This window comes from Triticum aestivum, chromosome 5D (genome assembly GCF_018294505.1).
Source record: "Triticum aestivum cultivar Chinese Spring chromosome 5D, IWGSC CS RefSeq v2.1, whole genome shotgun sequence".
Lineage (NCBI taxonomy): Eukaryota > Viridiplantae > Streptophyta > Magnoliopsida > Poales > Poaceae > Triticum > Triticum aestivum.
Genome location: NC_057808.1, coordinates 331691019 through 331715594, shown reverse-complemented (window position 1 = coordinate 331715594; position 24576 = coordinate 331691019). Strand labels below are relative to the sequence as shown.

General features: G+C 47.4%; 3 protein-coding genes across 3 annotated transcripts; all 3 read right to left on the bottom strand.

The window, feature by feature from the left end:
* Positions 1 to 270: 270 nt before the first annotated feature.
* On the bottom strand, positions 271 to 1971 carry LOC123121548 (uncharacterized). The gene has a single exon (XM_044541550.1). The coding sequence runs from the start codon at positions 1785 to 1787 to the stop codon at positions 756 to 758; it is 1032 nt and encodes a 343-aa protein (XP_044397485.1). The 5' UTR covers positions 1788 to 1971; the 3' UTR covers positions 271 to 755.
* A 494-nt stretch (positions 1972 to 2465) lies between these two features.
* LOC123121549 (20 kDa chaperonin, chloroplastic) lies at positions 2466 to 6774 on the bottom strand. The gene is made up of 6 exons (XM_044541551.1): positions 6523 to 6774; positions 6263 to 6435; positions 5003 to 5182; positions 4530 to 4685; positions 3729 to 3806; positions 2466 to 2806 (listed from the first exon to the last, which is right to left on the bottom strand). The coding sequence occupies exons 1-6, from the start codon at positions 6740 to 6742 to the stop codon at positions 2633 to 2635; spliced, it is 981 nt and encodes a 326-aa protein (XP_044397486.1). The 5' UTR covers positions 6743 to 6774; the 3' UTR covers positions 2466 to 2632.
* A 4443-nt stretch (positions 6775 to 11217) lies between these two features.
* On the bottom strand, positions 11218 to 22444 carry LOC123121547 (uncharacterized). Its single transcript, XM_044541549.1, has 10 exons — positions 21127 to 22444; positions 20461 to 20619; positions 20016 to 20369; positions 19875 to 19938; positions 13447 to 13664; positions 13254 to 13367; positions 13021 to 13126; positions 12734 to 12945; positions 12308 to 12411; positions 11218 to 11735 (listed from the first exon to the last, which is right to left on the bottom strand). The coding sequence occupies exons 1-10, from the start codon at positions 22393 to 22395 to the stop codon at positions 11588 to 11590; spliced, it is 2748 nt and encodes a 915-aa protein (XP_044397484.1). The 5' UTR covers positions 22396 to 22444; the 3' UTR covers positions 11218 to 11587.
* Between the last annotated feature and the right edge of the window lie 2132 nt (positions 22445 to 24576).

The window sequence follows — 24576 nt, the reverse complement described above, 5'->3', positions numbered from 1 at the left end:
AGCCACCACCTAGTCCACGCGTGTGTGGGCGGACTGCTTTTCGCCCACACGACACTGGTACGTTGTTGGATGGCAACTGCAGTTGCGCGTACGTGGCAACTAGGTAAACACATATGGCAACTATGATTCGTCGCTAGACGACAACTGCAGTTGCGCGTACGTGACTACCAGATAAACACACATGACAATTGTGATTAACCATACATGACAACTATGGTTGGACCATACGTGGCAACTAGGTAAACACATATGACAACTATTGTTTGACCATTTATGGCAAGTAGTTAATCACACACGGCGACTATGGTTTGATTACACGCGGCAACTACCATAAATTAGACATGGCAACTATAGTTAATCAAAACAGAGAGAGTTCATGCTTTTACAGCTACATTTGCCATCCCGGATGGCAACTAAATCGTCATCCCGCGGGTACCTAACGTAGCTGCGCCAGGACGTGTGGGCATATTTGCTTCGTGCCACACGCGTGAGGTAGGGATGGGTAGTACTTGCTGGACGTGTGACACAAAGTAGCTGCGCCCACACATGTGGGTAATTCTAATATTCGCCCACACACAACCGGTGTAGGCTGCCTTCTGCTCACACCACATATGGTGTATGGGCGGATGTCTAGTATGTCACCCGATGTGGGCGTTATCAGGACCCAAAGCGAAAGGGAGGAGAAAAGAACTTGCTCCAAACCCGTGGACGGCCTGTCACAAACGCTAAGGGCATGTAATGCCAGCCCACGCGCCTCATCCGGAGGTGCCGACTGCCCGTGTCATGGGGAACCGGTGCCCCTCCAGGCTCGCACGTTCGAACGGGCCATCAAGGACGGAGCAAGCTGTCCACCCCTTCACGGGCTTCCCGTCGCCGGATTCACGTCCGCCGTCGGAGCGCCGATGCTCGCTGCTCTTGCCCTTCCTCACGAAGCTCAGCAGCTTCCGGAGCCCCTTGGCCAGGTCCATGTGCGGGTTGGCCGCCGGGGCCGAGAAGATCGCCGGCGGCGGGCTCTCCAGGCTGCCCCACCGCTTCCTGGCCCGTGACTGGGCCGGCCGCGGCGTCTCCGCCCACCTCGGCGACTCCACCGTCGCGTGGAGCGGCAGCTCCGACACGGACCGGAGGTGGCGCCCGGCCGCCACCTTTGGGACGAACTGGTCCTGCGGCGGCCGCCTCGGGCTCGGGCTGCCGCTGGGGAGGTCGTGCACCCTCGGGGACCGCAGGTTCCCGATCGCGCCGCCGGTCCCGCTGCCGCGCCTCAGGAACGGCCTCGGCGTGGCGCACTCGCCCAGGTCGCCGCCGACGCTGTTCCGCCTTCTGTGCGACTGCGGCCTCGCTTCAGGCGCGCCGCCTCTCACCGTCCTGCTCCTGGGCAGTGGCAGCGCGCCGTGCTCCTTCCTCGGGGTGGCCGCAGCGGACACTCCCGACGGCACCGTCCTCCTCACCTGCGGCGTGTCCCGAGCGGCGCACCTGACGGTGAGCGGGCTCGGCCTGCCGCCGGCGCGCGTGACACTGACGCCGCTCGGCCTCTGCTGCTGCTGCTGCTGGCTCTTGGCCACCGCGGCGACGGACACGCGCCTGGCGTCGCGCCGGCGCATGTAGGCGTCGTACTGCCTGCCGCGGCGGCAGGCGCCGGCCCCAGCGGGCTCCCGCACGCCGTCCGCGTCCGCGTCGTCCTCCTCCCCGCGCCGCGCGGCGTGCAGCAGCTTGTACGCCGCGAGCTGCAGCTCCAGCTCCCAGAGCTTGGCCCAGAGCGCGTCGTGGTCGTGTCCTCCGTGGCTCGCCATCGGTCCCGTGGAGACAAACAGAGACAATCCTGTGCGTGCCGTGCCGGAGGGTGCGCGCTGGGCGGAGCGGGCTATATACGCGCGCGTCGCCGCGGCGTGATTAAGTTTGGAGGTGCGAGTGTGACCGTGTCGGACGACTCCAGAGGCAGAGGTTAATTGGCGGCGGAAAGCGGCACGGGGCCTTTGGAGTAGTTTGTGTTGCGTTTGTTTGATTCGGTCGCGCGCGGCCGATGAGGGGCTTTTGGTTGACCGGGTGGGGCGGCAGGGCGGCGTCGACCTGGCCAGCTTCTCGCGTCCAGGGCTCGGAAAAGCTAGGTCGCCAGGATTGACTGGAGAAATTTGTATCCTTGATAAGATCTTCCTTTCGCTGTCCGAGTGGCATCAGTTTTATGGAGGGAGTAGCATTTTGTATGACTAAACCCTCACCCTCCTAGAGACAAATCCTCTGTACCGATACACCAACTCTGGCAGACGAGTAGTATTATCCAGTATAGTCGTTCACCAACCGAGCCAAGTGCAATGTCTGCATGCTTTTTTACTACAACTACCAAGCGTTCTTCACATGCGCAGGTTATTTTCAGTCAGCTAATCTTCGTGAGAAACGCTGACCCTGCCGATCTGTCAAACGTTTAGACGCCCACCAAACAAAGACGCTTAGAAGCAAAACACAGCCACTTCTGAAGTCTAAGCGGTCATCTTATTAAACTATCAAGCAGCATTTCCACGATGGAGCGAAGAAGCAATTCACGATTCACCAATCACAAGCAAAGAGCAATAACCAAACAAGGTTTTGGACTAAATATCAAAATTCCTAGTTCACATGAGCAGGGCAGGGCAGGACAAGCTTATGATGACAGCACGGCTATCACGTCGGATGACCTGAGAACGATGTACTCGCCTTCCGAACCCTTGAACTCGCTTCCTGCATACTTGGAGTACAGCACGCTGCTTCCAGGAGTGATTGACAATGGCGTCCTGCTGCCATCATCGCCCAATGGCCCGGGTCCAACAGCAACCACCTGTTTCAGCCAGAGAAGTGGTCACAGCTCAGTAACTCATGCGACAAGTCTAAGTGTCAAGATTATATGACTATATCAACGTGGATAGCTACCCAGGACAGGAGGATTGCTCATAGTCATGCAGTCATGCCCCAACCAGTCATGTATAGTGCATGTAGGAAATGCAAAAAATAAATATTAAATGATGGAGTATGGTGTGCCTGATTGCTCATGTTTCATATGATAGTAAAAATAAATTTAGGATTGGCACCGCAGTTAAGGTCTAGTCTATCTATCAAACCTAGTCAACCAGCAATATGAGTACTATTTGTTAAGCATCTAGGGATCTCCATAGCTGTTTCAGTTTTACTACTAGTGATTTACTACTGGTTCGTTTTATGTTGCGAGATGATGGACCTGGTAGCTTTTCGTTTCTAGTTATGTTCTAGGGCAAATACTTTGGTTGTTGATGGTTTTCAGTAATGAAAATCGGAAGGGGGGAGCCCTTCTTTGATCAAAAAGAAAAGTGATGTACCTAAAGTGGTATCTCGCAGACACCATTGTGGAAACTGGCAAGCCACAAAAGCAACAGGAAATAACAGGTGACCACAAAATGAGCAAAAATATATATCCAAGAAAACAGCACGGAAAAAGAAGTCCTGGTCACTGTATCACTGACTAGTTACACTAGACAAGACTATAAATCACACTTCTGCAACACAGATCTGGTTTCCTCCTTTCCTTATAGCTTAAGAGCACATATACTATTAACATCAGTAAGTACACAAATCACAGTAAAAACAACACCTCACAGAGCAATAATTATGTGAAGGGATGCAACTATTCCATAGTTGATGTGTTTTCAAGTTTGAGGTTATAAGCAGTTATGATCACAGGCCATCTGATTAATTGCCGCAAATGCATAACAAACAGAAGTGCTCACTGTTCCAACAGAAGGCTTCTCTTTCGACGCCTGTGTCAATAGCAAACCGCCAGCAGTTTCCTCTTCAGACTCTGCAACCTAATGTCAAAGGAGAATATAAAACTTCAGTTGGTAATGGGTATTGCTGGTGTCCATATTACAAACTGTACTCAGACAAGAAAGAAATAGATCCTGGCAATCTGAATTAAGGTTTTTTCTAGGCTATAGAGGATCTAGCTCTGCTGTTGTCTAATCTGAATGCTTGAAGCAAAAAAAAAGAAACCTCCCATTGACAATAATGCATAGTCGCAGAGACACTGAGCATGGTGAACCTGGAATAGAACCATAATGGATCTGAACTAAAGGCAGTCGGGCAGAAAGAAAGAGCATGAAAGAACAAAATTGAGGAGTTATACAACCAAGTTTTTTTTATTTCAATTAAAAGAGGTTGCCAAGGCTCATGAGCAAAACAGAGCAGAGCAAAATAACACAAGGAGTATTGTTCTTGCTCTACGTTGCTTCTTTTTTGTTTGAAAGAGCACTTCTTGTTCGGTTGTTAATGAGTTATTACTGCCCTATCATTAGTGGGTAAAATTATCCTCTATTTTTCTGTTGAATAGGTGCCATACCATAGTGCGATATACTAAACTTGATGCATAATCCATGAATAATATTTTGCCAATAAAATAGCCTATGCGAATTGAGTGTGCAGTTGTAGTACTGAACCAAGAAAGGATTTGAATATACATTCTATTCACAAGAGGAATACAGTAACCACTCAGTAAAGAGTGTAAAAATCAAAAATAATTTGTCGAAACAGACCTTAATGAGAATACGGTCACTCAGTGGCTTCAGATCTTTCACGTCATCAGTGTCAAGAATACCAATGATGTCATCTTCTTTCATAATGAGGTGGGTGGTATCATTGAATTCCAACTCGGTGCCAGCGTATTTAGAGTAAATAACTTTGGCACCAACCTGTAACCAGATAATATATTGTTACTTCCTCTCATCGCAGTAAAATATTAGGTTAAATAGGAGAATAACGTAAACTGCGGCAACGAAGAGGTCATGCGAGTAGTCTTCAAGAACATAGAGTGATTTTGATGTGAAAAAAGATCAAATACATGCAGTTCAGTTGTATTATTATTTCTTGCCCATAGATGGCACTTCAGTAACAACACATTTAGGTGATTTATCCTTCAGTTTATTTTATTTACATGCTCTGCTAAACAGGTATGGGTCCTATCACCAAACACTAGATGATCTTATAGTCAACCAAATAGGGTACATACCGGAACACTGATCTCGACGATGTTGCTGCCTAAGCTTCTCCCCTCTCCAACTGCAACAACCTCCCCTGCTTGTGGTCTTGACTGAGCTGTTGTTGGAAGCAATATCCCTCCAGCAGTTTTATCCTCAGTAGTCTTGGTCTTCACTAGTACCCTATCTCCCAATGGTTTCACAGAAGTATACTGCAAAAAATTCACCAGTTTATAAACAGTAGAGCTTAGGTAAAAACCAAAAGGCCAGGCATCGCACATTACATTCTCAGAAGTTTAAACAGTATCACAACTAACTTGTAGTGAGCAACGACCTGCTTCGCCTGAGCAACTGCAATATAATGTGGGTGATATGGTGTGTGAAGTAAACTGCAGAAAGCTGTAGCTTTGCACATGAACATACTTGGTTCGTGCGCAGCCATGCCACGCCACAAGTTAGGCAAAGATTTGTTCCTTGCCACCTGGGTTCCACACGTATTGACTCACAAAAGTGTGGTGCTGATTTGGAACGCCTAACCTTAGGCAAGTTTGGAAACAAAGTGTGCCAAATATATAACAGCATAACTCTCTCCCTCAAAGCCAAAGCATATCACGCTAAAGAGAGTTAAACTGCAACTAATTACCAGCAAACCTGGTCCTACACAAAATTTGAAAACTAGCAGGTTTGGGGATTACATCAATTTTATGTTTTGAATCCTGAAAGTCCCATTTGGAACTTTCGGGGATCTGCAGTAACCACATTGAAGGGTTTGCATCAGAAATGGTCGGAAATCAGAATTATCTCATATTTTTTTCATGCTATTTATGGTAATGGTCTTTATATTCCTCAAGACAGCGGAGCAGCTGGGTTCGAAAAATATATACATAAAGACAAGAAGGGCAGAAATTTACATCTGTACAACAGAAACAACATATGAAGGGAAAACCTATGCAAATTATGCACTCCAGTTTGTGATGAAAAACAATTTAGGCTGAGGATCTGTGTTCTGTAATAGGATTACAGAAGGTCTTGTGACCAGCAACTCTTAACGAGTAACTAATCCTCGTTCTCTCAGACCTAAGGCTCCACCCTGCAGTACCCTAAAGCACCATTAACTATGCAAAACTGGATATGAGCAAGTGTTTGGATTACTGTGTTTCCTCTCCTACACCCTATTCAGTTTCCTTCTATGAAATAATGGCTACGTGCAAGGTGCAACCATAGAGCTAGCACAAATTGTGTAAATAGACAGTAGTATCTGACAATTTAAGGCCCAGTCATTTGATTGTTACCTTGGGGGACACGACCGTGGCGGCCCTGACGACGAGGCCCCGGAGCCTCCGCCCCGTCGGCACGGGACGCGCCGACGACGAAGTGGGGACACGGAGCCCGTCCGCCAACGCCGGCTTTGCCATCGCCGCGGACGCCACCTTCGGGCCGCACAGATGCACCGACGCCATTGCTCCTGCCGAGACCAATAGCACACAAAATCACGCCGTGAACTACAGGAGACCGAACAAAGTGAGCTTCCGGGGCACGGAGAGGCGCGTACCTGCGGCAGGATTCAGCTGAGCGCGCGCCGAAGTGGGAGTGGGAGTGGGAGAGGGAGAGAGTGATGGAGCGAGGGTTCGGGGAGGAGGAGAAACCGAGGAGACCGAGGCTGCTAAGCTTGGGATAAGGATTTTGTTACTCTCGGGTTTAGGACGGAAAGGAGGCTGCCGGATGGTTCTAGAAGATGGCCGCCGGGCAGGATTCGGACTCCCGGAACCCATCCATCCGGGCTGGGGAATCGCTTCGGGCCGGCCCAGCTTTGTCTGCGAATGGGTGGCTTCTCGCGGCCTAGCCCGTTATAAAGGGAAAAGAATGTTACGGATGGATTGCAGACGCTTAACCAAACCCTGATCGATCTTAAAAAAAACTCGGGAAACAAAAGGAACATTGCATACTTAAGAGATACTTGACCGCGAACTGAATGATCACGTATAAGCCACTGATGCACAATATTGGGCAAATGATGGGTGAGCGAGTACTTATGAATATTCACTCACATAGCCTGGTCTTGTGATTTTACATTTTTACCCATAATGCGACGTCCGGTTAATTAAGCTACAGTAATCCCTTAGCTAATGATGTCATGGCATCGCTGTTATTGTTGCCAATCTCGCTTAGTTTCAAAACCGGTCCAAATCCAAATTTAAAAAAGTCAAATAAATAAAGTTTACAAAGTGACAAAACTAAAATGCTCATAACGTTGCAAATATTCCATATCTATGTATGGTGGTGAACCAACATTTTTAGAAATTGGTTAAATGCCCTTTAATAATTAAAACAGCAGTTAAAACAATTATTTAAGTGCCTTTTAAATATTAGAAATGTGCAAGTATTTTTTTTTATTGCACCAAACTTTTCATGGCAATGGTATAATTAGTAGCACTAACTTAGATGTTGTTCTTACATTTTATAAAACTAAAACTATTAAAAAATAAAATAGAAAACTTAAACAGAAACTAAATAAAAGAAACAAAACAATCTAAATCTATTGGGCACCTTGGCCCATTTAGCTATAACAGCCCCAGCCCACCTAACTCTTCCCCTCCCCGCTACAGGAGCCGGGGGGATCGTGGAGGCCATCCATGGCGTCCCGGCCAGGTGCCGGCCATCCACGGCCACCCCCCCCCCCCTCGTCTATAAGGCCCGACCCCCTCCCTGGAACCCTAGCTCCCCTCCTCTCCTCCCTCCCTCGCGCCCCCGACCTCTTTTCCCCTCTGGTCGCCCGTCGACGGCGCGCACGAGGACACCACCGTCGCCGCCTCGCCTCGTCTCCGTGCCAGATCGGACCGCCGTCGTCCCCTGCTTCCTCTTCGCCGACCAGACGGAGTCGAGGGACCCTGCATCGACCCCTGCCAGTCGTCTTCGACATCGACCCGACGAGCTCCGTCGTCGATTTCCGGCAACCACAAGCCTTCCTCGAGCTGCCTTTAGCACACCTGCAGGCTCACTGTGAGCACCGCCTTCTTTCCCCTCTGTTTTCGCTGCCGTTCTCGTGTCGTAGCTCGCCATGCCATTGTCGTGCCCGCGCCGCCGCCTTTTCCTTGTTTTCCATGGCCACCGCAGTCGGAGCTCGCGTTCGAGCTTGCAGTCGAGTTCCTGGGCTCTCTAGGAACCTAACGCGTGCCCTGCTTCGACAGACCCGGCCTAGCCCGAACTCCGGCCGCCTCCGCGCGCGATGCCGCACCCGGTGCTACTCGCCGCCGACGCACCCCTGCCTGCGCGCCCGTACGTGGCCTCGCAACCGCATGCTGCTGCCGTCGCTCTGCCCTCCTTGGCACGCGCGCGTCCGCATCGCCTGTGCGCCCCGTGCTGCTGTTGCTGCTTCTGCTCGCCTGCCGCCCCGCCGCGTCTACTGCCGCCCAGCTCGCCCCGCTCGCACTGGACCAGCCTTGGCCGCGCCCGGCCGTACCCCTGCTCCGCCTCGCCTCCGGCCCTTCCCTCTCTACCTCGCCCCGCCTCTCGCAGCTGTCCACCGGCCAGCGCTCCGCCGCCCGCTGTCGCCTGCGCACACACGCCGGTCGTGCTCGGCCCCGCCTCCCCCGCACGAGCCCACACCCCCCCCCCCCCGCGCCGGCGCTCGCGGCCGCTCTCCCCGCCGCTCCTCGCCGTCCAGCCACTGCCCCGCGACGACGCCCGGGTCGGGCGCCCGCAGCGCCCCGGCGCCTGTTAACCCGCGTGGCCTCCTGGGCCACTTACAAGTGGGGCCCGCCCCTGTAAAACTAAAAAGAAAACTTTTAAAAATATATATAATAAATAAATAAATTAATTAATTAATTAACTTAACTAATCCTGTTTAATTAAACTAAACCTGATTAGCTTAATTAGTTCAGTTAGTTAATTAGTTAGAAGTCAATGAGAGGGGGGGCCATAGCTGTTGACCAGTCAACAGTTGACCTGGTCAACTGGGCCCATTGTCAGCCTCTGGTGGCCCTGCTGTGTGCATTCTGCTGGGTGCACATAGCAATTTCACCTTTTATTTCGAATTAATAATAATTTGAGAATATTGCTAAATCTTTGAAAAGTCTTAGAAAATAATCCGTAACTCGGATGAAAAAGTTTTCTACATGAAAGTTGCTCAGAACGACGAGACGGATCCGAATACGCGATCCGTTCGTCTGCCACATGCCACTAACTACCTGAACATGCAACTTTTCCCCTCCGTTTCATCTGTCCGAAAATGCTAAACCTGGGGAAACATTCCCGGATGTTACCCCCCTTCGCCGGTAACGTGTAGCACCGCATTAGAACACGTCTAGCTCTGTCTGTTGTCCTGTTATGCTCTGTATGCTTGTATTTACTGTTTCTTCCCCCTCCTCTCTCCGGTAGACCCCGAGACTGCCGCTGATGCCGCTGTGATCGACTACGTCAACGACACCCCCTTCTTCTTGTCTGAGCAACCATGCAAGCCCCCTTTGATCATCCCGATATCGCCCATTCCATTCTCTCATGCTTGCATTAGATTTTGCTACTGTTATTAATTGCTCCTATTCTGATACATAGCCTGCTTTTGTACCTGCTATTGTTACCTACCTGCTTCTCCTAAACTGCTTAGTATAGGTTGGTTAGTGATCCATCAGTGACCCCCACTTGTCCTTGTTGCCCCTGCTTCATCATCGACGACTCGATCTACGTGATCGACGACCAGAGCCCGACACCTCACGTCACATCACGCCCCTTTTTGTTGCTCGACTCTGCAGAGTTACTATCGAGTGCCGAGGGTGATCCCTCATAACGCACTCCTGATGATAATTCTGTAGTGTAGCTATTCGGTCGTGGTCATTGAGGGTGATTTCCTCTTTCACCATTCCCGATACGGCTCTGTCGTTCAACACCTCAAGTGTGAACCTCGAGGGTGGTCCCTCTTACGTTCACCTTGATGATTACATTGAGTGGAATCCTCCGGGGGTGATTCCTCGGGTTTTCCCCTTGATGTTTGGACACACGGTTACCTTGACATTACTTGAGACCTTTGGGAAAGTCGGGCGGGCCCGGAGAGCACCCGCAAGATGGTTACGAGGCACGGCCGGGCAGGCAGGCCGCCCCCGAGTGGGCTGGGCTTGCCCTTGCCGTATTTCCTCGAGACGGGGCGACGGGGTCACATTATCGTGAGTCTCTGCTCGTCTCCGCAAGCTAATAATACACTATGGTTTGGGTATTTGTTCTGAGTTGGCCTTTGGCCTTTACGCACTAACCACCACGCGAGAATAGTTATGGGCCTCGACGTCGCAGTATCAGCCGAAGCTTTGTCAGATGTCCAGTTCAGCCTTGCGGCACGGCTGGGCCGGCACCATCCTGTAGTGTTGGAGCCTGCTCCGCCCTGCTCGCAACGACCCGGAGTGCAACGGGCGATGGGCCCAGACCCCGGAGTGCTTAGGATGTAGACCGGCGGGGACCTCTCTGCTGAGCCTAGGTAGGGCTACAACGTGTTGATCTTCCGAGGCCGAGCATTGACCCAGAAAAGTGTGTCCGGCCAGAGTGATCGAGCGTGTTGGAAAACGTGGTGCACCCCTGCAGGGAAGATCTTTATTCGAATACCGTGTCCACGGTAATGGACGTTCAGACTTATATCTTGATCTAATACAACTAGAAATGGTACTTAAGATATGTGGCTCCGGGATTGCTTTCTCGCAGGGAGTCGAGGAAGGATCTCTGGGCTTTATTGCTACAACATGTTTGTTAAATATAAACTGCTATTCTTTACTCTTCTACAGCAGAGCTGCTTGAATATGCTAGTCTTCAATAGGTTAGGCCTTCCCCTCTATTCTGGCACTCTGCAGTTCAGTCCACAGATACAACCCTTTCCATTTGATACCAATGCATACTTAGTTTAGATCTGATGCTTGCGAGTACTTTGGATGAGTACTCACGGTTGCTTTGCTACCCTTTTTCCCCTTCCTTCTTCTTTCCGGTTGATGCAACCAGATGGTGGATCCCTGGAGCCAGATGCCACTGCCGATGGATACTACTACATGGAGACCGTCGACGACCAGGAGTAGTTAGAAGGTCCCAGGCAAGAGGCCTTGCCTCTTCAATCGTTGTTGCTCTTCTGTTTGCCTTCTTAAGGCATCTTTGTTTAACTTATATCTGTACTCAGATATTGTTGTTTTCGCTGACTCTTGTGTATCGAGCTTGTATTTGAGCCCTCAAGGCCCCTGACTTGTAATATGAAGCTTGTATTATTTAAATTTGTGTCTAGAGTTGTGTTGTGATATCTTCCGTGAGTCCTTGATCTTGATCGTACACATTTGCGTGCATGATTAGTGTACGGTCGAGTCGGGGACGTCACACATAATCATCCACAACTACAAAAAAGGATTGTGATTTACTCACTCATGCATTTTACATTTTCACCCGTTCACAAGTATGTGTTGTAGCACTTCTTTCGGTGCCGCAGTTGCTTTGCCAGAGATTTACCATCGAGCATTTGGTGCATTCCTGCGTCAGGATCTCGGCATCAGCACAGCAAACAAAGTGCTTCACCTTCACTCTATCTTTGGACATTCATTGAGGTGATCTACTAACGGTAGTTAGTAGTTCACGCTGTCACGGTGGAGTAGTAGATTTCACTAGTCATTTAACAGTTGGGCCAGCATAGCATCTGCACTCTCAGGGCCATCATTGTTTACACTAGGAACTATATGCTCTGGTGATATGAACCGGACAAATTCTCGGAGTTCTGTGAAGCTACTGTGCTCACTGTACGGTACTTCATATCTGTAGAGGGGAAGAAACAGCAGATAGAACTTCAGAATCAACCCAGAGACAGTAATCAGGTCATCAGAGCTTTTGGGTTTCCGAAGATAACTTCAGAAGCATTGAACTAACAGAAAAAAAATCTCCGTTTTCTGTAATGCGTAGAAAATGCTGAATTTAGTTTTGCCCAAAAGAATGCCCACTCCGGCTCTTAAAACAGTTTCTTCATGTTGGATAAATACTAAGTGAGGTTAATAAGGTGAAAACTGGCCTGAAAAAATAAGGTGAAAACTACAGTACTACAATCTCATTGTTGGAAAGTGCAAATAGTGTCAAAATGGTTTCTTTACTATTTTCTTTAGGGAAATTACAGAGTGACTACTACTCCCTCGGAAATATGAAACGTTTGAGCTTTACATGATTATAGTCATGAAACATGCTTCCATGGTTTAATAATTTATAGTAAAAAATTGGCATATTCATAACAAACTACCAAAGTTGCATGTTGGAGACATTGCTGAATTGCCGATGCCCAAAACAAGAAATAATATTGAACAGGGGGAAGTATCAGTTAAGCAATTCCAGGACAGTACCTGATGATTGTCCCTTGTTGCCACCTTCTGCCTGGTGTCTTTTTCCTCCCTTTACCAAATGACCAACCAGTAGGACAAAATGCCACAATGAGGTCATACCGGTCCTAAAAAGCAAAGTAGCCATCAGAAAATCATAATAGATGACACTAACGAACATGAGAATAACACTGCACTGAGATTTCGGTTTCTCACTGGATAGCAACTTTGGGGAATGAATTATGAAATGTTGATATTTAAGGCTTGGCTACTTGATCCAACAGAAAACTAAGCATAAAAAAACTAGATATCTTTTATTAATCCTGGTATTAGGTAAACAGAATGCTGGTAATGGCTGCCAGGTTGACCTGATACTGGTGAACGATAATAGCTTTGAGATGTTATAACTTAAATAATGTGCAGCTGGTAGGATAGAACAGTCAGCCTTACAGCATATTGACTCGATAAATGTTTCAATCGTTTGAAGCTTGCTAGAGTCCACATGGGGACAACATGTATGTGACTTTCAGCTTCATTGGCTGTCAACCAGGGCATGATTTCCTGAGGAAGCTCCAAGTGCTTTAATATTTGCAGCTTTGCAGCTCCAACATATATTTTCTTCTGAAGCAAACGGGCAACCTCCGTAAACAGTCTTTCTTTTCCTGCGACCGGTGACAATATAAGACATGAGATACAGGAGCACTTGAATATTAAAGAGCGCGAAGATGAAACTGTACCAATTGTGTAGCTGCCAATCAAAAACAGTGTTTTTGGATTAAAAGCTTCTGCTTGTATGGCCTCAATGACAAACTGTATTACAATCTCTTGACTTGGGAAGTCATACTGCAAAATAATTTTTAGTGTGTGTGAAAAATTAATGGCAGATTGGTCGTAGAAACTCAACTCTAACTTTGGTAACACTTTTTTGCGGGAACTTTTGGTAACACTTTTGGTCGGGAAAAATACATACTCGTGGATTACAGTAGGTCGTGTCAAGTATTAGAGTGTGGATGTGAGAAGACTGCAAAACAGGATTGTTGGCCATCTCGGAAGAAAAACGGAAGTCTCCAGTGTGCAAAACAGCCTAAAATGCAAGCCAGGAAAAATAAGATATGGACTAATCAAGCCAACAGAAGATAGAACCAAATCAGAACAATACTTGCCTTACCATTGGGAGGCTCAAAAAGGATGATTATTGATCCAGGGCAATGGTTGGCTTCAAAACATGTCAAATTAATACCAGCAACAGTAATCCTTTTGTTCAGTGGCAATACATGCATTCTATCCCATGGGACACCAATCTTATGGTGTACAAGGTTTGCTGTTATTGAGGTACAGTATATCTTCCCATGACAAAAGCTCTTAGTCAAGCCTTGGTAATCTGTTGAAGACAAAGACCTCAAGCTTAGGCATCAAAACATCAAATAGAAGTGCGTAGCATCACTGAGGTGGGAAGCATTCAATTGACTAAACATACAATTAGAGATAGAGTGAACAACCAATGGGCATGCAAATAGACAAAGCCTGGTGGTCAACTAGTAGTCTAGACAAACGTTAAAGATGATAATTCAACAGAGAGTGAGAGAAATAAAATGTTCTTTGATTAAACAAGAAACTGTCTAAACACCACTATCCCTTTAGTCCATATGAGGTTGTTGGCAACTCCAATTTGTTTGCTCCAGTTTATATAATTTAAAAAGGGGACTGCAGTAAGCTAAGCACACGTGTTGTTAAATTATATTATTTAAAAAAAAATATGCACCAGTATATTCTGATTAGGTTGTCAAACATCATCCACATGCGGTACATATGTGTGTCACGAGATATATGTTCGGTGCATATTAGAGATAAGGCTAGGAGGTAGTTTGTATGAGATATTCTTGTAACCATCTCCTCCTTTCTTCTCTACCAAGATGTATCTTAGATTCTCCCTTATCTCTCAAACCGCATGTGTAAAGCCATCTAGGGTTTTGGCTCCCCTACTATATAACATGGACACGTCGCCCTTGACGGGGTAAGACCTTGACGGGGTAAGACGTTTACCGCTCGCACATGGTAATCAGAGCCCCTCTTCTTCAACTCATCTAGCTACCAGAACCACCTGTGTCGAAGCCGCACCATGTCTTCCTCCTCCGGCGCTTCCTTCCAGCCTAGTCTCAATGGCCAGGTCACCGAGAAGCTATCCCGCACGAACTACGTGCTATGGCGCACGCAGATCATACCCCAACTGCGTGGCGCCGGGGTCTTCGGCTACGTCGACGGCACCCAGCCGGAGCCGGCAAAGCTCCTCGTCACCACCAAGGAAGGCAAGGAGACTTCAACGCCCAACCCTCTCCACCCAATCTGGGTCCGGGAGAACCAGCAGGTCCTTGGCTACCTGCTGAGCAACCTCACAAAGGAGGTGCTCCTCATGGTGACCACGGTCACCACCGCGGGCGCGCTCTGGACGACGCTCGCCGACATGTACTCGTCGCAATCGGTGAGTCGCATCAACAACATCCGTACTTCTCTCATCAATGCGCAGAAGGGCAACCTCTCCGTCGCCTCCTACTTCGCCACCATCCGCGGCTACGCCGACGAGCTGGCCGCGGCGGGCAAGGCGATCCTTGACGATGAGCTCATCTCCTACATCATCCACGGGCTCGACGCTGACTACCAGCCGCTGATCTCTGCTCTGGATGCTCGCGTCACTCCCGTCACCATCGACGAGCTCTTCGCCATGCTCTCAAACTTCGATCAGCGGATGGTACACTTCCACGGCAACGGCGGCGGCGGCTTCAAGTCCTCGGCGAACTCGGCCTCTCGTGGTCGTGGTGGCTCCTCTCGGCGTGGCGGCTTCTCCCGTGGCAGGGGGAGGTCCAGTGGAGGAGGAAACGGCGGCGGCTCCAACTCCCGCAATGGCGGGCGTGCTCCCGCCAACAACAGAACTCGCCGCGGTGGCGGCAATCCTCGCCATCGACCTGATGCCCCTCGGTGCCAGATATGTGGCAAGTTGGGGCACACAGCAAAAGATTGCTGGTACCTCTACAAAGAGGACGACGATTCCTCTCAAGATGATGACAAGGTGGCGGCGGCTGCAGATGGCTCCTACGGAATCGACACCAACTGGTACGTCGACAGCGGCGCCACCAACCACATCACCAACGAGCTCGAGAAGGTGACCATGAAGGAGAAATACCACGGCAAGGACCAAATACACACGGCTAGTGGTGAAGGTATGGAGATCCGTCACATTGGTCATTCAAGTTTTAGTACCCCTTCTCGTAAAATCCATCTTAGGAAAATTTTGCATGTTCCTAAAGCCAACAAAAGTCTTCTCTCTGTCCATAGAATTGCCCTTGATAATCATGTCTTCCTTGAATTTCACCCTTATTTCTTTTTGATCAAGGATCAGGCGACGAAGAACATTCTCTATCGAGGTAGATGCGTTCGTGGGCTCTACCCGTTGATTCCGGAGCTTAGGAGACTGAATAAACAAGCTTGTGGTGCTATCAAGCTTTCGCCCACACGATGGCATGATCGTCTAGGACATGCTTCTTTTTCTTTAGTTGAAAAATTGCTTAGAAAGAATAAGCTCCCGTTTGTTGGTGAGCGCAATATTGAAACTGTTTGTGATTCCTGTCAACGAGCTAAGAGTCATCAGCTACCCTATCCTATATCCACTAGCGTGTCTACCAAACCATTGCAATTAATTTTTTCAGATGTTTGGGGTCCTGCCCCCAACTCAGTTGGTAGACATACGTACTATGTGAGCTTCATTGATGACTATAGTAAATTTTCCTGGATTTATCTCCTTAAGAAAAGATCCGATGTCTTTCAAGTTTTTAAAAACTTCCAAGCACTCGTTGAACGCAAGTTTGACAGCAAGATACTTGCTGTCCAATCAGACTGGGGCGGAGAGTATGAGAAATTAAACTCTTTCTTTCAAACTCTCGGCATCTCTCACCATGTGTCGTGTCCCCACGCTCACCAACAAAATGGTTCTGCTGAACGCAAGCACAGGCACATTGTTGAGGTCGGTTTAGCTCTCTTAGCTGGCGCCTCCATGCCTCTCAAATTCTGGGATGAAGCTTTTCTCACTGCCGTTCACATCATTAACATGCTTCCTAGTCGTGTTATCAATAATGAAACTCCAATAGAACGGCTACTCCACACCAAGCCTGACTACACGTCTCTTCATGTTTTTGGGTGTGCATGTTGGCCAAATCTTCGTCCATATAATCAACGCAAACTTATGTTTCGGTTAAAGCAATGTGTGTTCCTTGGGTATAGCGCTCAACACAAAGGTGTAAAATGCCTAGATGTGTCTACGGGGCGTGTTTATATCTCCCGTGATGTTGTTTTTGACGAAACCAAGTTTCCTTTTGCTGATCTTCATCCAAACGCCGGTGCATTACTTCGCAAAGAAATTCTTCTCTTGCCATCTTACCTCACCGGCCTTGATCACGGGGGAAATACTTGTGATGATTCAATGCTGACTAACCCTCCTAACGGTGCACACGAGTTCTCTGGTGATGTTGCAGGAACAAACAGCGAAAAAAATGATGAAGAAATTGGCCCCCAAGTGCCATATTTGTTGTGTCCAGACTTGGGGAACAGATCCTCCTTGGGAACGTCGCCGAATCAGCTGCAGTCCAGGAGATCCGCGCCGGGATCAGCGCTGGCAGATGCGCCAGACCTGCCAGCAGCAGAATCTGCCGCTCGTGCGGATTCCCGCGGCTCCGCGCCAGCCCTCGGGTGGCGGCAGCCCCGCGCCGGCTCCGCTCCAATCGCCAGATGCCACGCGGCGACGTCCTGGTGGCTTGGGCGGTGCGCGCTTCCCCGACGAATCGCGCTGCTACAAGCGGCGCCCCCAGGCGCGGCCGACTGGCGCAGGATCCAGCGCTGACCCATCCAGCCAGGAGGGCACGGGCTTCGGTGCTGATCCGCGTGGCCCCGCGCAATCATGGGCTCATGATGAGCCGGTCGGTGACCCAGGATTTTCTGCGGCAGATGCAACCTCGCCATCACGTGCTGAAGCCACAGAGGATCCGGTGCGGGTGCCGGGCGGATCTGCCTCGGGATCACCAGCACCAGGAACTCCTGTGCATGGTTCCGGATCCTCTGCGCCAGCCGACTCTGCGGTGCAACCTCGGCGACTCACACGGTTGCAAAAAGGTGTAACTCAACCCCTCAATTGTAAAAATATAAGCAAATATGGCCTAGTTTGCTCTACAGATGAACAAGTTAAACCAAGAACTCTGGATGAGGCATTCGGAGATGAAAAGTGGAGAAAAGCAATGATGGAAGAATATGTGGCACTAAAGAAAAATAAAACATGGCATTTGGTTCCCCCACGGCAAGGTAAAAATCTTATAGATTGCAAGTGGGTGTTCAGAGTTAAGAGAAAATCTAATGGAACTGTTGATAGATACAAGGCTAGGCTTGTTGCAAAAGGGTTTAAACAGAGATATGGTATTGATTATGAGGACACGTTCAGTCCGGTTGTAAAAGCTGCCACCATTCGCCTTGTTCTGTCTATTGCTGTTTCTAGGGGATGGAGTCTCAGACAGCTAGATGTACAGAACGCGTTCCTCCATGGTGTTATGGAAGAAGAGGTGTATATGAAACAGCCTCCTGGGTTTGAGAGCAAGTCTAATCCCTCATTTGTGTGCAAACTTGATAAAGCACTCTATGGCTTGAAGCAAGCCCCAAGGGCGTGGTACTCCCGTCTTAGTCACAAGATGCAATCACTTGGTTTTGTCTCTTCCAAGTCAGATACCTCACTGTTCATTTACAATAAGCTCAATACATGCATATTTGTTCTCATCTATGTTGATGATATTATTGTTACAAGTTCATCTAGTGAGGCCATTGCATCATTGTTGAAGGATTTAAGTGCAGAATTTGCTCTCAAGGATCTTGGAGATTTGCATTTTTTCCTTGGGATTGAAGTGAAGAAACACAAGGATGGACTTCATCTCTCTCAAGAGAAATATGCAACTGATTTGGTAAGAAAGGCAGGTCTGCAAGGTTGTAAACCCTCCTTCACTCCATTATCCAGCTCAGATAAATTATCTCTCACAGAAGGGCAACTCTTGAATCAAGAGGACAGTACAAAGTACAGGAGTTTAGTAGGTGCACTACAGTACTTGACTCTAACAAGGCCTGATATCTCCTTTGCTGTCAACAAGGTATGTCAGTTTCTGCATGCTCCTACCACCGTGCATTGGACTGCTGCAAAACGCATCGTCAGGTATGTCAAACATACTTTGAGCATTGGCCTTAATTTCAGCAAGTCATCCTCAACTCTTGTTAGTGCTTTCTCAGATTCTGATTGGGCAGGTTGTCTGGATGACAGGCGCTCTACTGGTGGATTTGCAATATTTTTTGGACCTAACTTGATTTCGTGGTGTGCAAGGAAACAGGCCACCGTGTCTCGGTCTAGCACAGGGGCAGAGTACAAGGCATTAGCAAATGCCACAGCTGAAATCATATGGGTTCAATCAATGTTAAAAGAACTTGGTATACAAAGTTCTCAAGCTCCATGTTTGTGGTGTGATAATCTTGGTGCCACCTACTTATCTGCAAATCCAGTCTTTCATGCCAGAACAAAGCACATAGAGATAGACTTTCACTTTGTCAGAGAAAGAGTTGCACGGAAACAGCTTGATATTCGGTTCATTCATTCCAGAGATCAAGTTGCAGATGGGTTTACTAAAGCCTTGCCTATCAGAAGCTTTGAAGAATTTAAGCATGATCTCAACCTAATGAAGTTGTGATTAAGGGGGGTGTCAAACATCATCCACATGCGGTACATATGTGTGTCACGAGATATATGTTCAGTGCATATTAGAGATAAGGCTAGGAGGTAGTTTGTATGAGATATTCTTGTAACCATCTCCTCCTTTTTTCTCTCCCAAGATGTATCTTAGATTCTCCCTTATCTCTCTCTCAAACCGCATGTGTAAAGCCATCTAGGGTTTTGGCTCCCCTACTATATAACATGGACACGTCGCCCTTGACAGGGTAAGACGTTTACCGCTCGCACATAGGTAAGTTCAAAAGTTACTCTGCTGCTACGACTGTAGCTCCATGAACATTACAGCACAAACGTTAAATATGTATAACGCAATAGAGGCCAGCAGTCAGCAGATTCAAATTTATAGAAAAGAATTTAAAAAAAAAAGATAATCCTCCTACCACATTCCATACAAATCCAGTGACTCACACACCAAGTGATTAACATAATGGATGAGTAGTAGGGTACCGTGGCCCTGTTTCATTAGAAAAGCACTTAGATTGCTAAAGAACAGCCTCGCGATGTTCATAAAGTCATAGGGGCTAGGTATGTTCATATACTTTTGGGTTCAGTAAAACCGATTGCTCAGCAGGAAACTCTTATACTGGTTAAAGTTTGCAGACATCTCTTTCTGGATAACTTAGGCCAAAACCACTAGATCACTACGAAAACATAACAAATTTGTTCGTTGAGATTTGAGAAACCTTCATTCAAACAGGGGGGAAAACATGTACTCAGGAAGTTTGGCGATCATCTTTTGTAATTACTCTATTAGTTGGCACTGGCACGCAAAAAAGAACCTTGACTTACGGTCTAGATGGAAGTGTGTCAAAAACCAGTGACAGCAATCTCCTCGTAAGTAGCGAAATGCATCCTGCAGCAACAAATTTAGTTACAGAACCCACTAGCGTATGAAGGACAAATGCTCCAATTGACCTGGAAATATCATACCACTCGAAAAGGTGTTCCTGGGATACAACACCAAAGAGGTGTATCTTTAACCTTTGCTTTACGAGTACGACTTCTACTACTAGCCACCTTAGCACTGGAATTTTTCTGGTTATTCAAATTAGATGGTTTCTGGACTTTGTGGTCTCTCTGTTTCTGATCAGATGAGGAACACCGAAAGAATTCCGTAATTAATTTGTTCCCGCTCATTGGACCTTTAGTCCTTTTAGTATTTTCAGAAATTAACACATCTGCTTCTGTGTCATTAGCATTGTCATTTTTCCTCCTTAATTCACCAAGGGCATGGATAATTTTCTTTCTGGGTCCAAGGGAAGTAATTCCCATACCAAGAAGATCCTGCAATCCATAGGCACCAATATGTTAATTCTTTTATCTATAACTAGAAAGACTGTCAAATTTAATACACCAACCAGTATACGTTGACTACCTCTTCTGTGAGCCACTGCAAGGTCTCCCAGTCAACTTCTTCTTTGGTAAAAATTTCCTCATATTTAGATAGCCCAAGGTTCCTTAACCATTCTACAACACACGTGTTCTCAATATTTTCTCCATCGCAAGGTCCTCTTTCATGATTAGGATTAGATTCCTGGAACAGAGGAAATTCAAACATCTTATGTGATGTTGGTGAGAAATAATTGATACAAAAACTATTGGAAAGGCCAATGATCAAACCATTAACCAAAAGATATCGAATCAAGAGTCTCCTCCCCTTACTTGAGTTTGTGTGTGCTTGAGTTAACATGACACGAAAATAGAAGCCTCATATTGCCAACAGCCCCACGATCCACAACAAAATATTGACAATATATGTTCATGTGTTCATCTATCAACTCGACTAGGCAGATAATGATGCACATGCACAACAACAGTCCACGTAACTATGATTAATACACAGTGAATGAAAATATTATACAACCTCATGCTTAAGTTCAATATTGAACACTGGTACAAAATTTCAAGAAACACATCAGTACCTAAGGTTCCAATAAATTAAACTACCTTTGAAAGCCCAATAAGTTATCATGAATGATTAATAGAAACACTATACTAGCACAGCAGTTTAATAATATGTAATATGATATTGAAGCATCACCTTAGCAGGTTCATCTTCGTCGAGGCAATTGTTAGTATGTGCTAGCTGGAGCTCCTCACTCAGATCAGAAATATCTGACCCACATAATGGGCACTGCACTTTATAAACTGACTCAAACCTCCCAGAATCCATTTTATTCCCTTCAACATTAGATGCCCTGCTGTTACGATGACTGTGCACCTGATCCTCCATGCATAGGTTTATGAGCTCATTAAGCTGGGTTCCAATCTCAAAATTATCACAATCGTCCTGTTCAGCATGATGGGTCGTACATGATTCCAGAAGCACCGATTCAACTGAATTCGAGGATTGATACTCTAGACAATCTGCAGCTGAGCTTGATTTCTTCTCCCTAGTCTGAGGACTGAGAGTGGCAGCATCTTCCACAGCAACTTTTCTCTCTTCAGAAACCAAGCTAGAGATTCCTAATCCAGGCTCTTGGAAGTATTTGCAATCTGCACCGCCAATATCATATTTTGAATCCAGCACTAAAAGCTCTGATTCTGTAGAACATGAGTGGTAATTGCCGTCATGAACTTCAAATCCACTCCGCTCGTTCTTTTGGGTCTCGGATCTAGATGCAATCTCAGCTTCTATATCCACATTCCCTTCATCAAAGACAGAGCCATGGAGCCATGAACCAGATATTCCCCCCACCAGCCTCTCCTCAGGAACCGCATTACAAACCCTGGAGACCCCTTCCGCCTCTTCACAGTGCCAACTTCCCAAATTACATGCTTCGCCTGACTCCAAAACACTCGACTCTGTCGAATTGGGGAATCGATTGGAACTTCCGTTGCAACCGTCGTATCCGCCCAATCCAGTCTTCTCAGTAGCGAATAACTTGGGGCAATCGGAATGGGACCTCGATATGCCGCAGATTCCTCCACCCGTCACTTCGTTGCCCTCGGGTACGCGGCGTATGCCGGTACCAACCCTCGAACGGCCCGCTAGGGTTTCGGCAGCCGCCGCAGCTACTGTAACAACACTCTCAGAGGAAGCCGTGCCGCTGGCAACGGGACGGTTCTCCTTCCCGGAGTAGGGTGATGGGAGCTGTAGCTTCTTACGGAGGCGGCGCGAGACGGCGCCATTGGAGGAGGGCTTCAAGGGGCGGGGGCGGCTGGCGGGGGGAGGGATCTGGAAGTCGTCGTCGTCGTCTTCGCAGATTGCGGCGGCGATGAAGGGCCTGGTTGTGGTCTTAGTATGGGAGGTGGAGGTGGAGGTCGCCGGCGGCCATGGCTTCGCGGGGGGCTTGGGCTTCGCCGCCATTTGGTGAGGAGGGGAATTGGGTGAGGAACTGGGAGTGGGGGGTGGAATTTTTGGCCGTGACTATTTGAAAATGAAAATGGAAAAGGGCGCGCCTATTTCTGTGTGGAAACGCGAGAGCGAGACTGGGCCTTCCGCTTTCTAGGCTTTGGGGGGCTCCGTGGGCCGTTCGGTAGGCGTGTTTGCGTGATGCCATTTTGGCCTCCCTCTCTCTCTTTTTTTTAACCTGTGAGATTTTCTTTTTTTGAGGGAACAGAGAGCTTTATATATTACTTGTACCTAGAGTACAGTCTTTTAAGATTACATCATTTATACTACTCCCTCCATCCAGAAATACTTGTCTATGTGCAGCCACGTTGCTCTCTCTCCCAATCTTTGTTACTCTCCGGGATGGAGAATTCTTCAGCAAGTCCAACGAATCAATATAAGTAGCCCACCATCTTGACCGGCTTACAGAATTTGCATTGAGGATCTCAACAATAGCCGCGCAGTCTGTCTCGAACCTCGTCGGACCAATATATACTTTTTCCAAAGCCCTCATGCCTAACAGCATCGCCCGCCCTTCTGCCTCTTGAGCATCACTACAATCAGGAAGGGTCCAGCCCGCACTAAACAAAACCTCCTCGTCGCTTTGTCTTGCAATGACTCCAGACGCTGCCATACCCGACCAGCAATAAAAGATGTATCAGAATTTACCTTCACAGAGCCAACGGGGGCCCTTGTCCAAGCATTGGATGAATGGGCACCAGCTACAGATTTCTCTCTAGGAATTGCAACCACGGGACTTTTGCCCTTCAAGTCATCAGCAGAGATAATGCCTCCCTTTAGACAGTTCCAATAATTAGACAAGAAGATTCTAGATTCGGCAATGGAGGTAGTACCTTTTTGATGCATAATACCGTCACGTAAATACCAGGCTCTCCATAACATCAACAGTATCTTATCTCTGGAGATGTTGTCACATTGGCTAAGTAACATTAGTAGCCAATCGGGTCCGGAGCAAGCGAAATATTCTTCTTTCGGCAGAGACCATACCTCCCTCATGGCTTCTTTGAGAGCTCTAGCTTTAGTACAGTGAACAGTAGCATGGTGTGAGATTTTATTCACTTAGGAGCATTTTACAGGTAGAAGCGTAAAAGGAAGCACGCTAGATACTCCCTCCGTTTCATAATGTAGTGCATATAAAATTTCTCAAAAATCAAACCAAGCAAACTTTGACTGATTTTACAGAGAAAACTATTTATAATACAATTCCAAACATATACAGCATGAAAATATAACTGATGATGTATCCAATGATATGTATTTGGTATTTTAAATGAATAATTTTTTCTGTTAAACATGATCCAAATTTGTAATGTTTGACTTTTGAGAAAAATTGTATGCACTACATTATGAAACAGAGGAAGTACGTCAAGAGTATCTTTGATGAGACATTGATTTCCCTGAGAAGATTGCAAAGCAAGGCATCTGAAAAGCAACAATATGTTTTGTATCTTTATAGCAAGCTTTGCCATGATGTGCAATGGTGTTGTTGGCATTGTTGTCGTGTTGATATGATAAATCCTGATATGATTGAAGGAGGGAGCGGCTTGGATGTCCGCTAGAAGCGATTTGTTGCGCCAATGCCCTGAAGCCGAAGAGACGGTAGAGGGCCTTGTTGTGGTGGCAAATACGTAGTTTTCCATCTAGAAGGTAGGATTTATGAATTCTGAAAATATTTGCAAGCTTAGTTGCTATAAGTAGAGCACAAGCTTCGGCTTGTAGAGGAGAGGAGACCGAAGAAATATGCTGCAACGTGGATTTTTTTGTTTTTGCAGTGTAGATTATTCTGTAGATGTAAGATAAGTCCAAGTCTAGCAGGATGAGGGTCGCCTCCTTGCTTCTCTTCCCATGCCGCATCACAGAGTAAAACGTTCCTGCTTCAAGATCGGAGTTGAGAGTTGGAGGGAGTTGGGCAGCCAAAAAATTGCTATTGTCGTTGTTTTGTTGTCTCTGCTCAATATTCGGCCATGTATCTTCAAGTTTGGAGACCTGCAAAATAGCATTAGCTGCAACAAAGGACATGACAAGGTTTGCCACCCTTTTTCGCAAAGAGATTCTCATTTCTACCTTTTGAGAGACACCACGAAAAGGTATAATGATTTGAGGCATGTGTAATTAGTCCCTCCCAGTTAAGCTTGA

Excerpts from the sequence above, each read along its gene's own strand:
- LOC123121548 (XM_044541550.1), bottom strand. The coding sequence starts at position 1,787 with ATGGCGAGCCACGGAGGACACGACCACGACGCGCTCTGGGCCAAGCTC.
- LOC123121549 (XM_044541551.1), bottom strand. The coding sequence starts at position 6,742 with ATGGGTTCCGGGAGTCCGAATCCTGCCCGGCGGCCATCTTCTAGAACC. Across the intron at positions 4,686-5,002 it reads TCGTCGAGATCAGTGTTCCG|GTTGGTGCCAAAGTTATTTA; the intron begins GTATGTACCCTA and ends ATCTGGTTACAG. Across the intron at positions 2,807-3,728 it reads AGAAGCCTTCTGTTGGAACA|GTGGTTGCTGTTGGACCCGG; the intron begins GTGAGCACTTCT and ends TGGCTGAAACAG.
- LOC123121547 (XM_044541549.1), bottom strand. The coding sequence starts at position 22,395 with ATGGCGGCGAAGCCCAAGCCCCCCGCGAAGCCATGGCCGCCGGCGACC. Across the intron at positions 13,127-13,253 it reads CGACCTACTGTAATCCACGA|TATGACTTCCCAAGTCAAGA; the intron begins GTATGTATTTTT and ends ATTATTTTGCAG. Across the intron at positions 11,736-12,307 it reads CAACAAGGGACAATCATCAG|ATATGAAGTACCGTACAGTG; the intron begins GTACTGTCCTGG and ends TCCCCTCTACAG.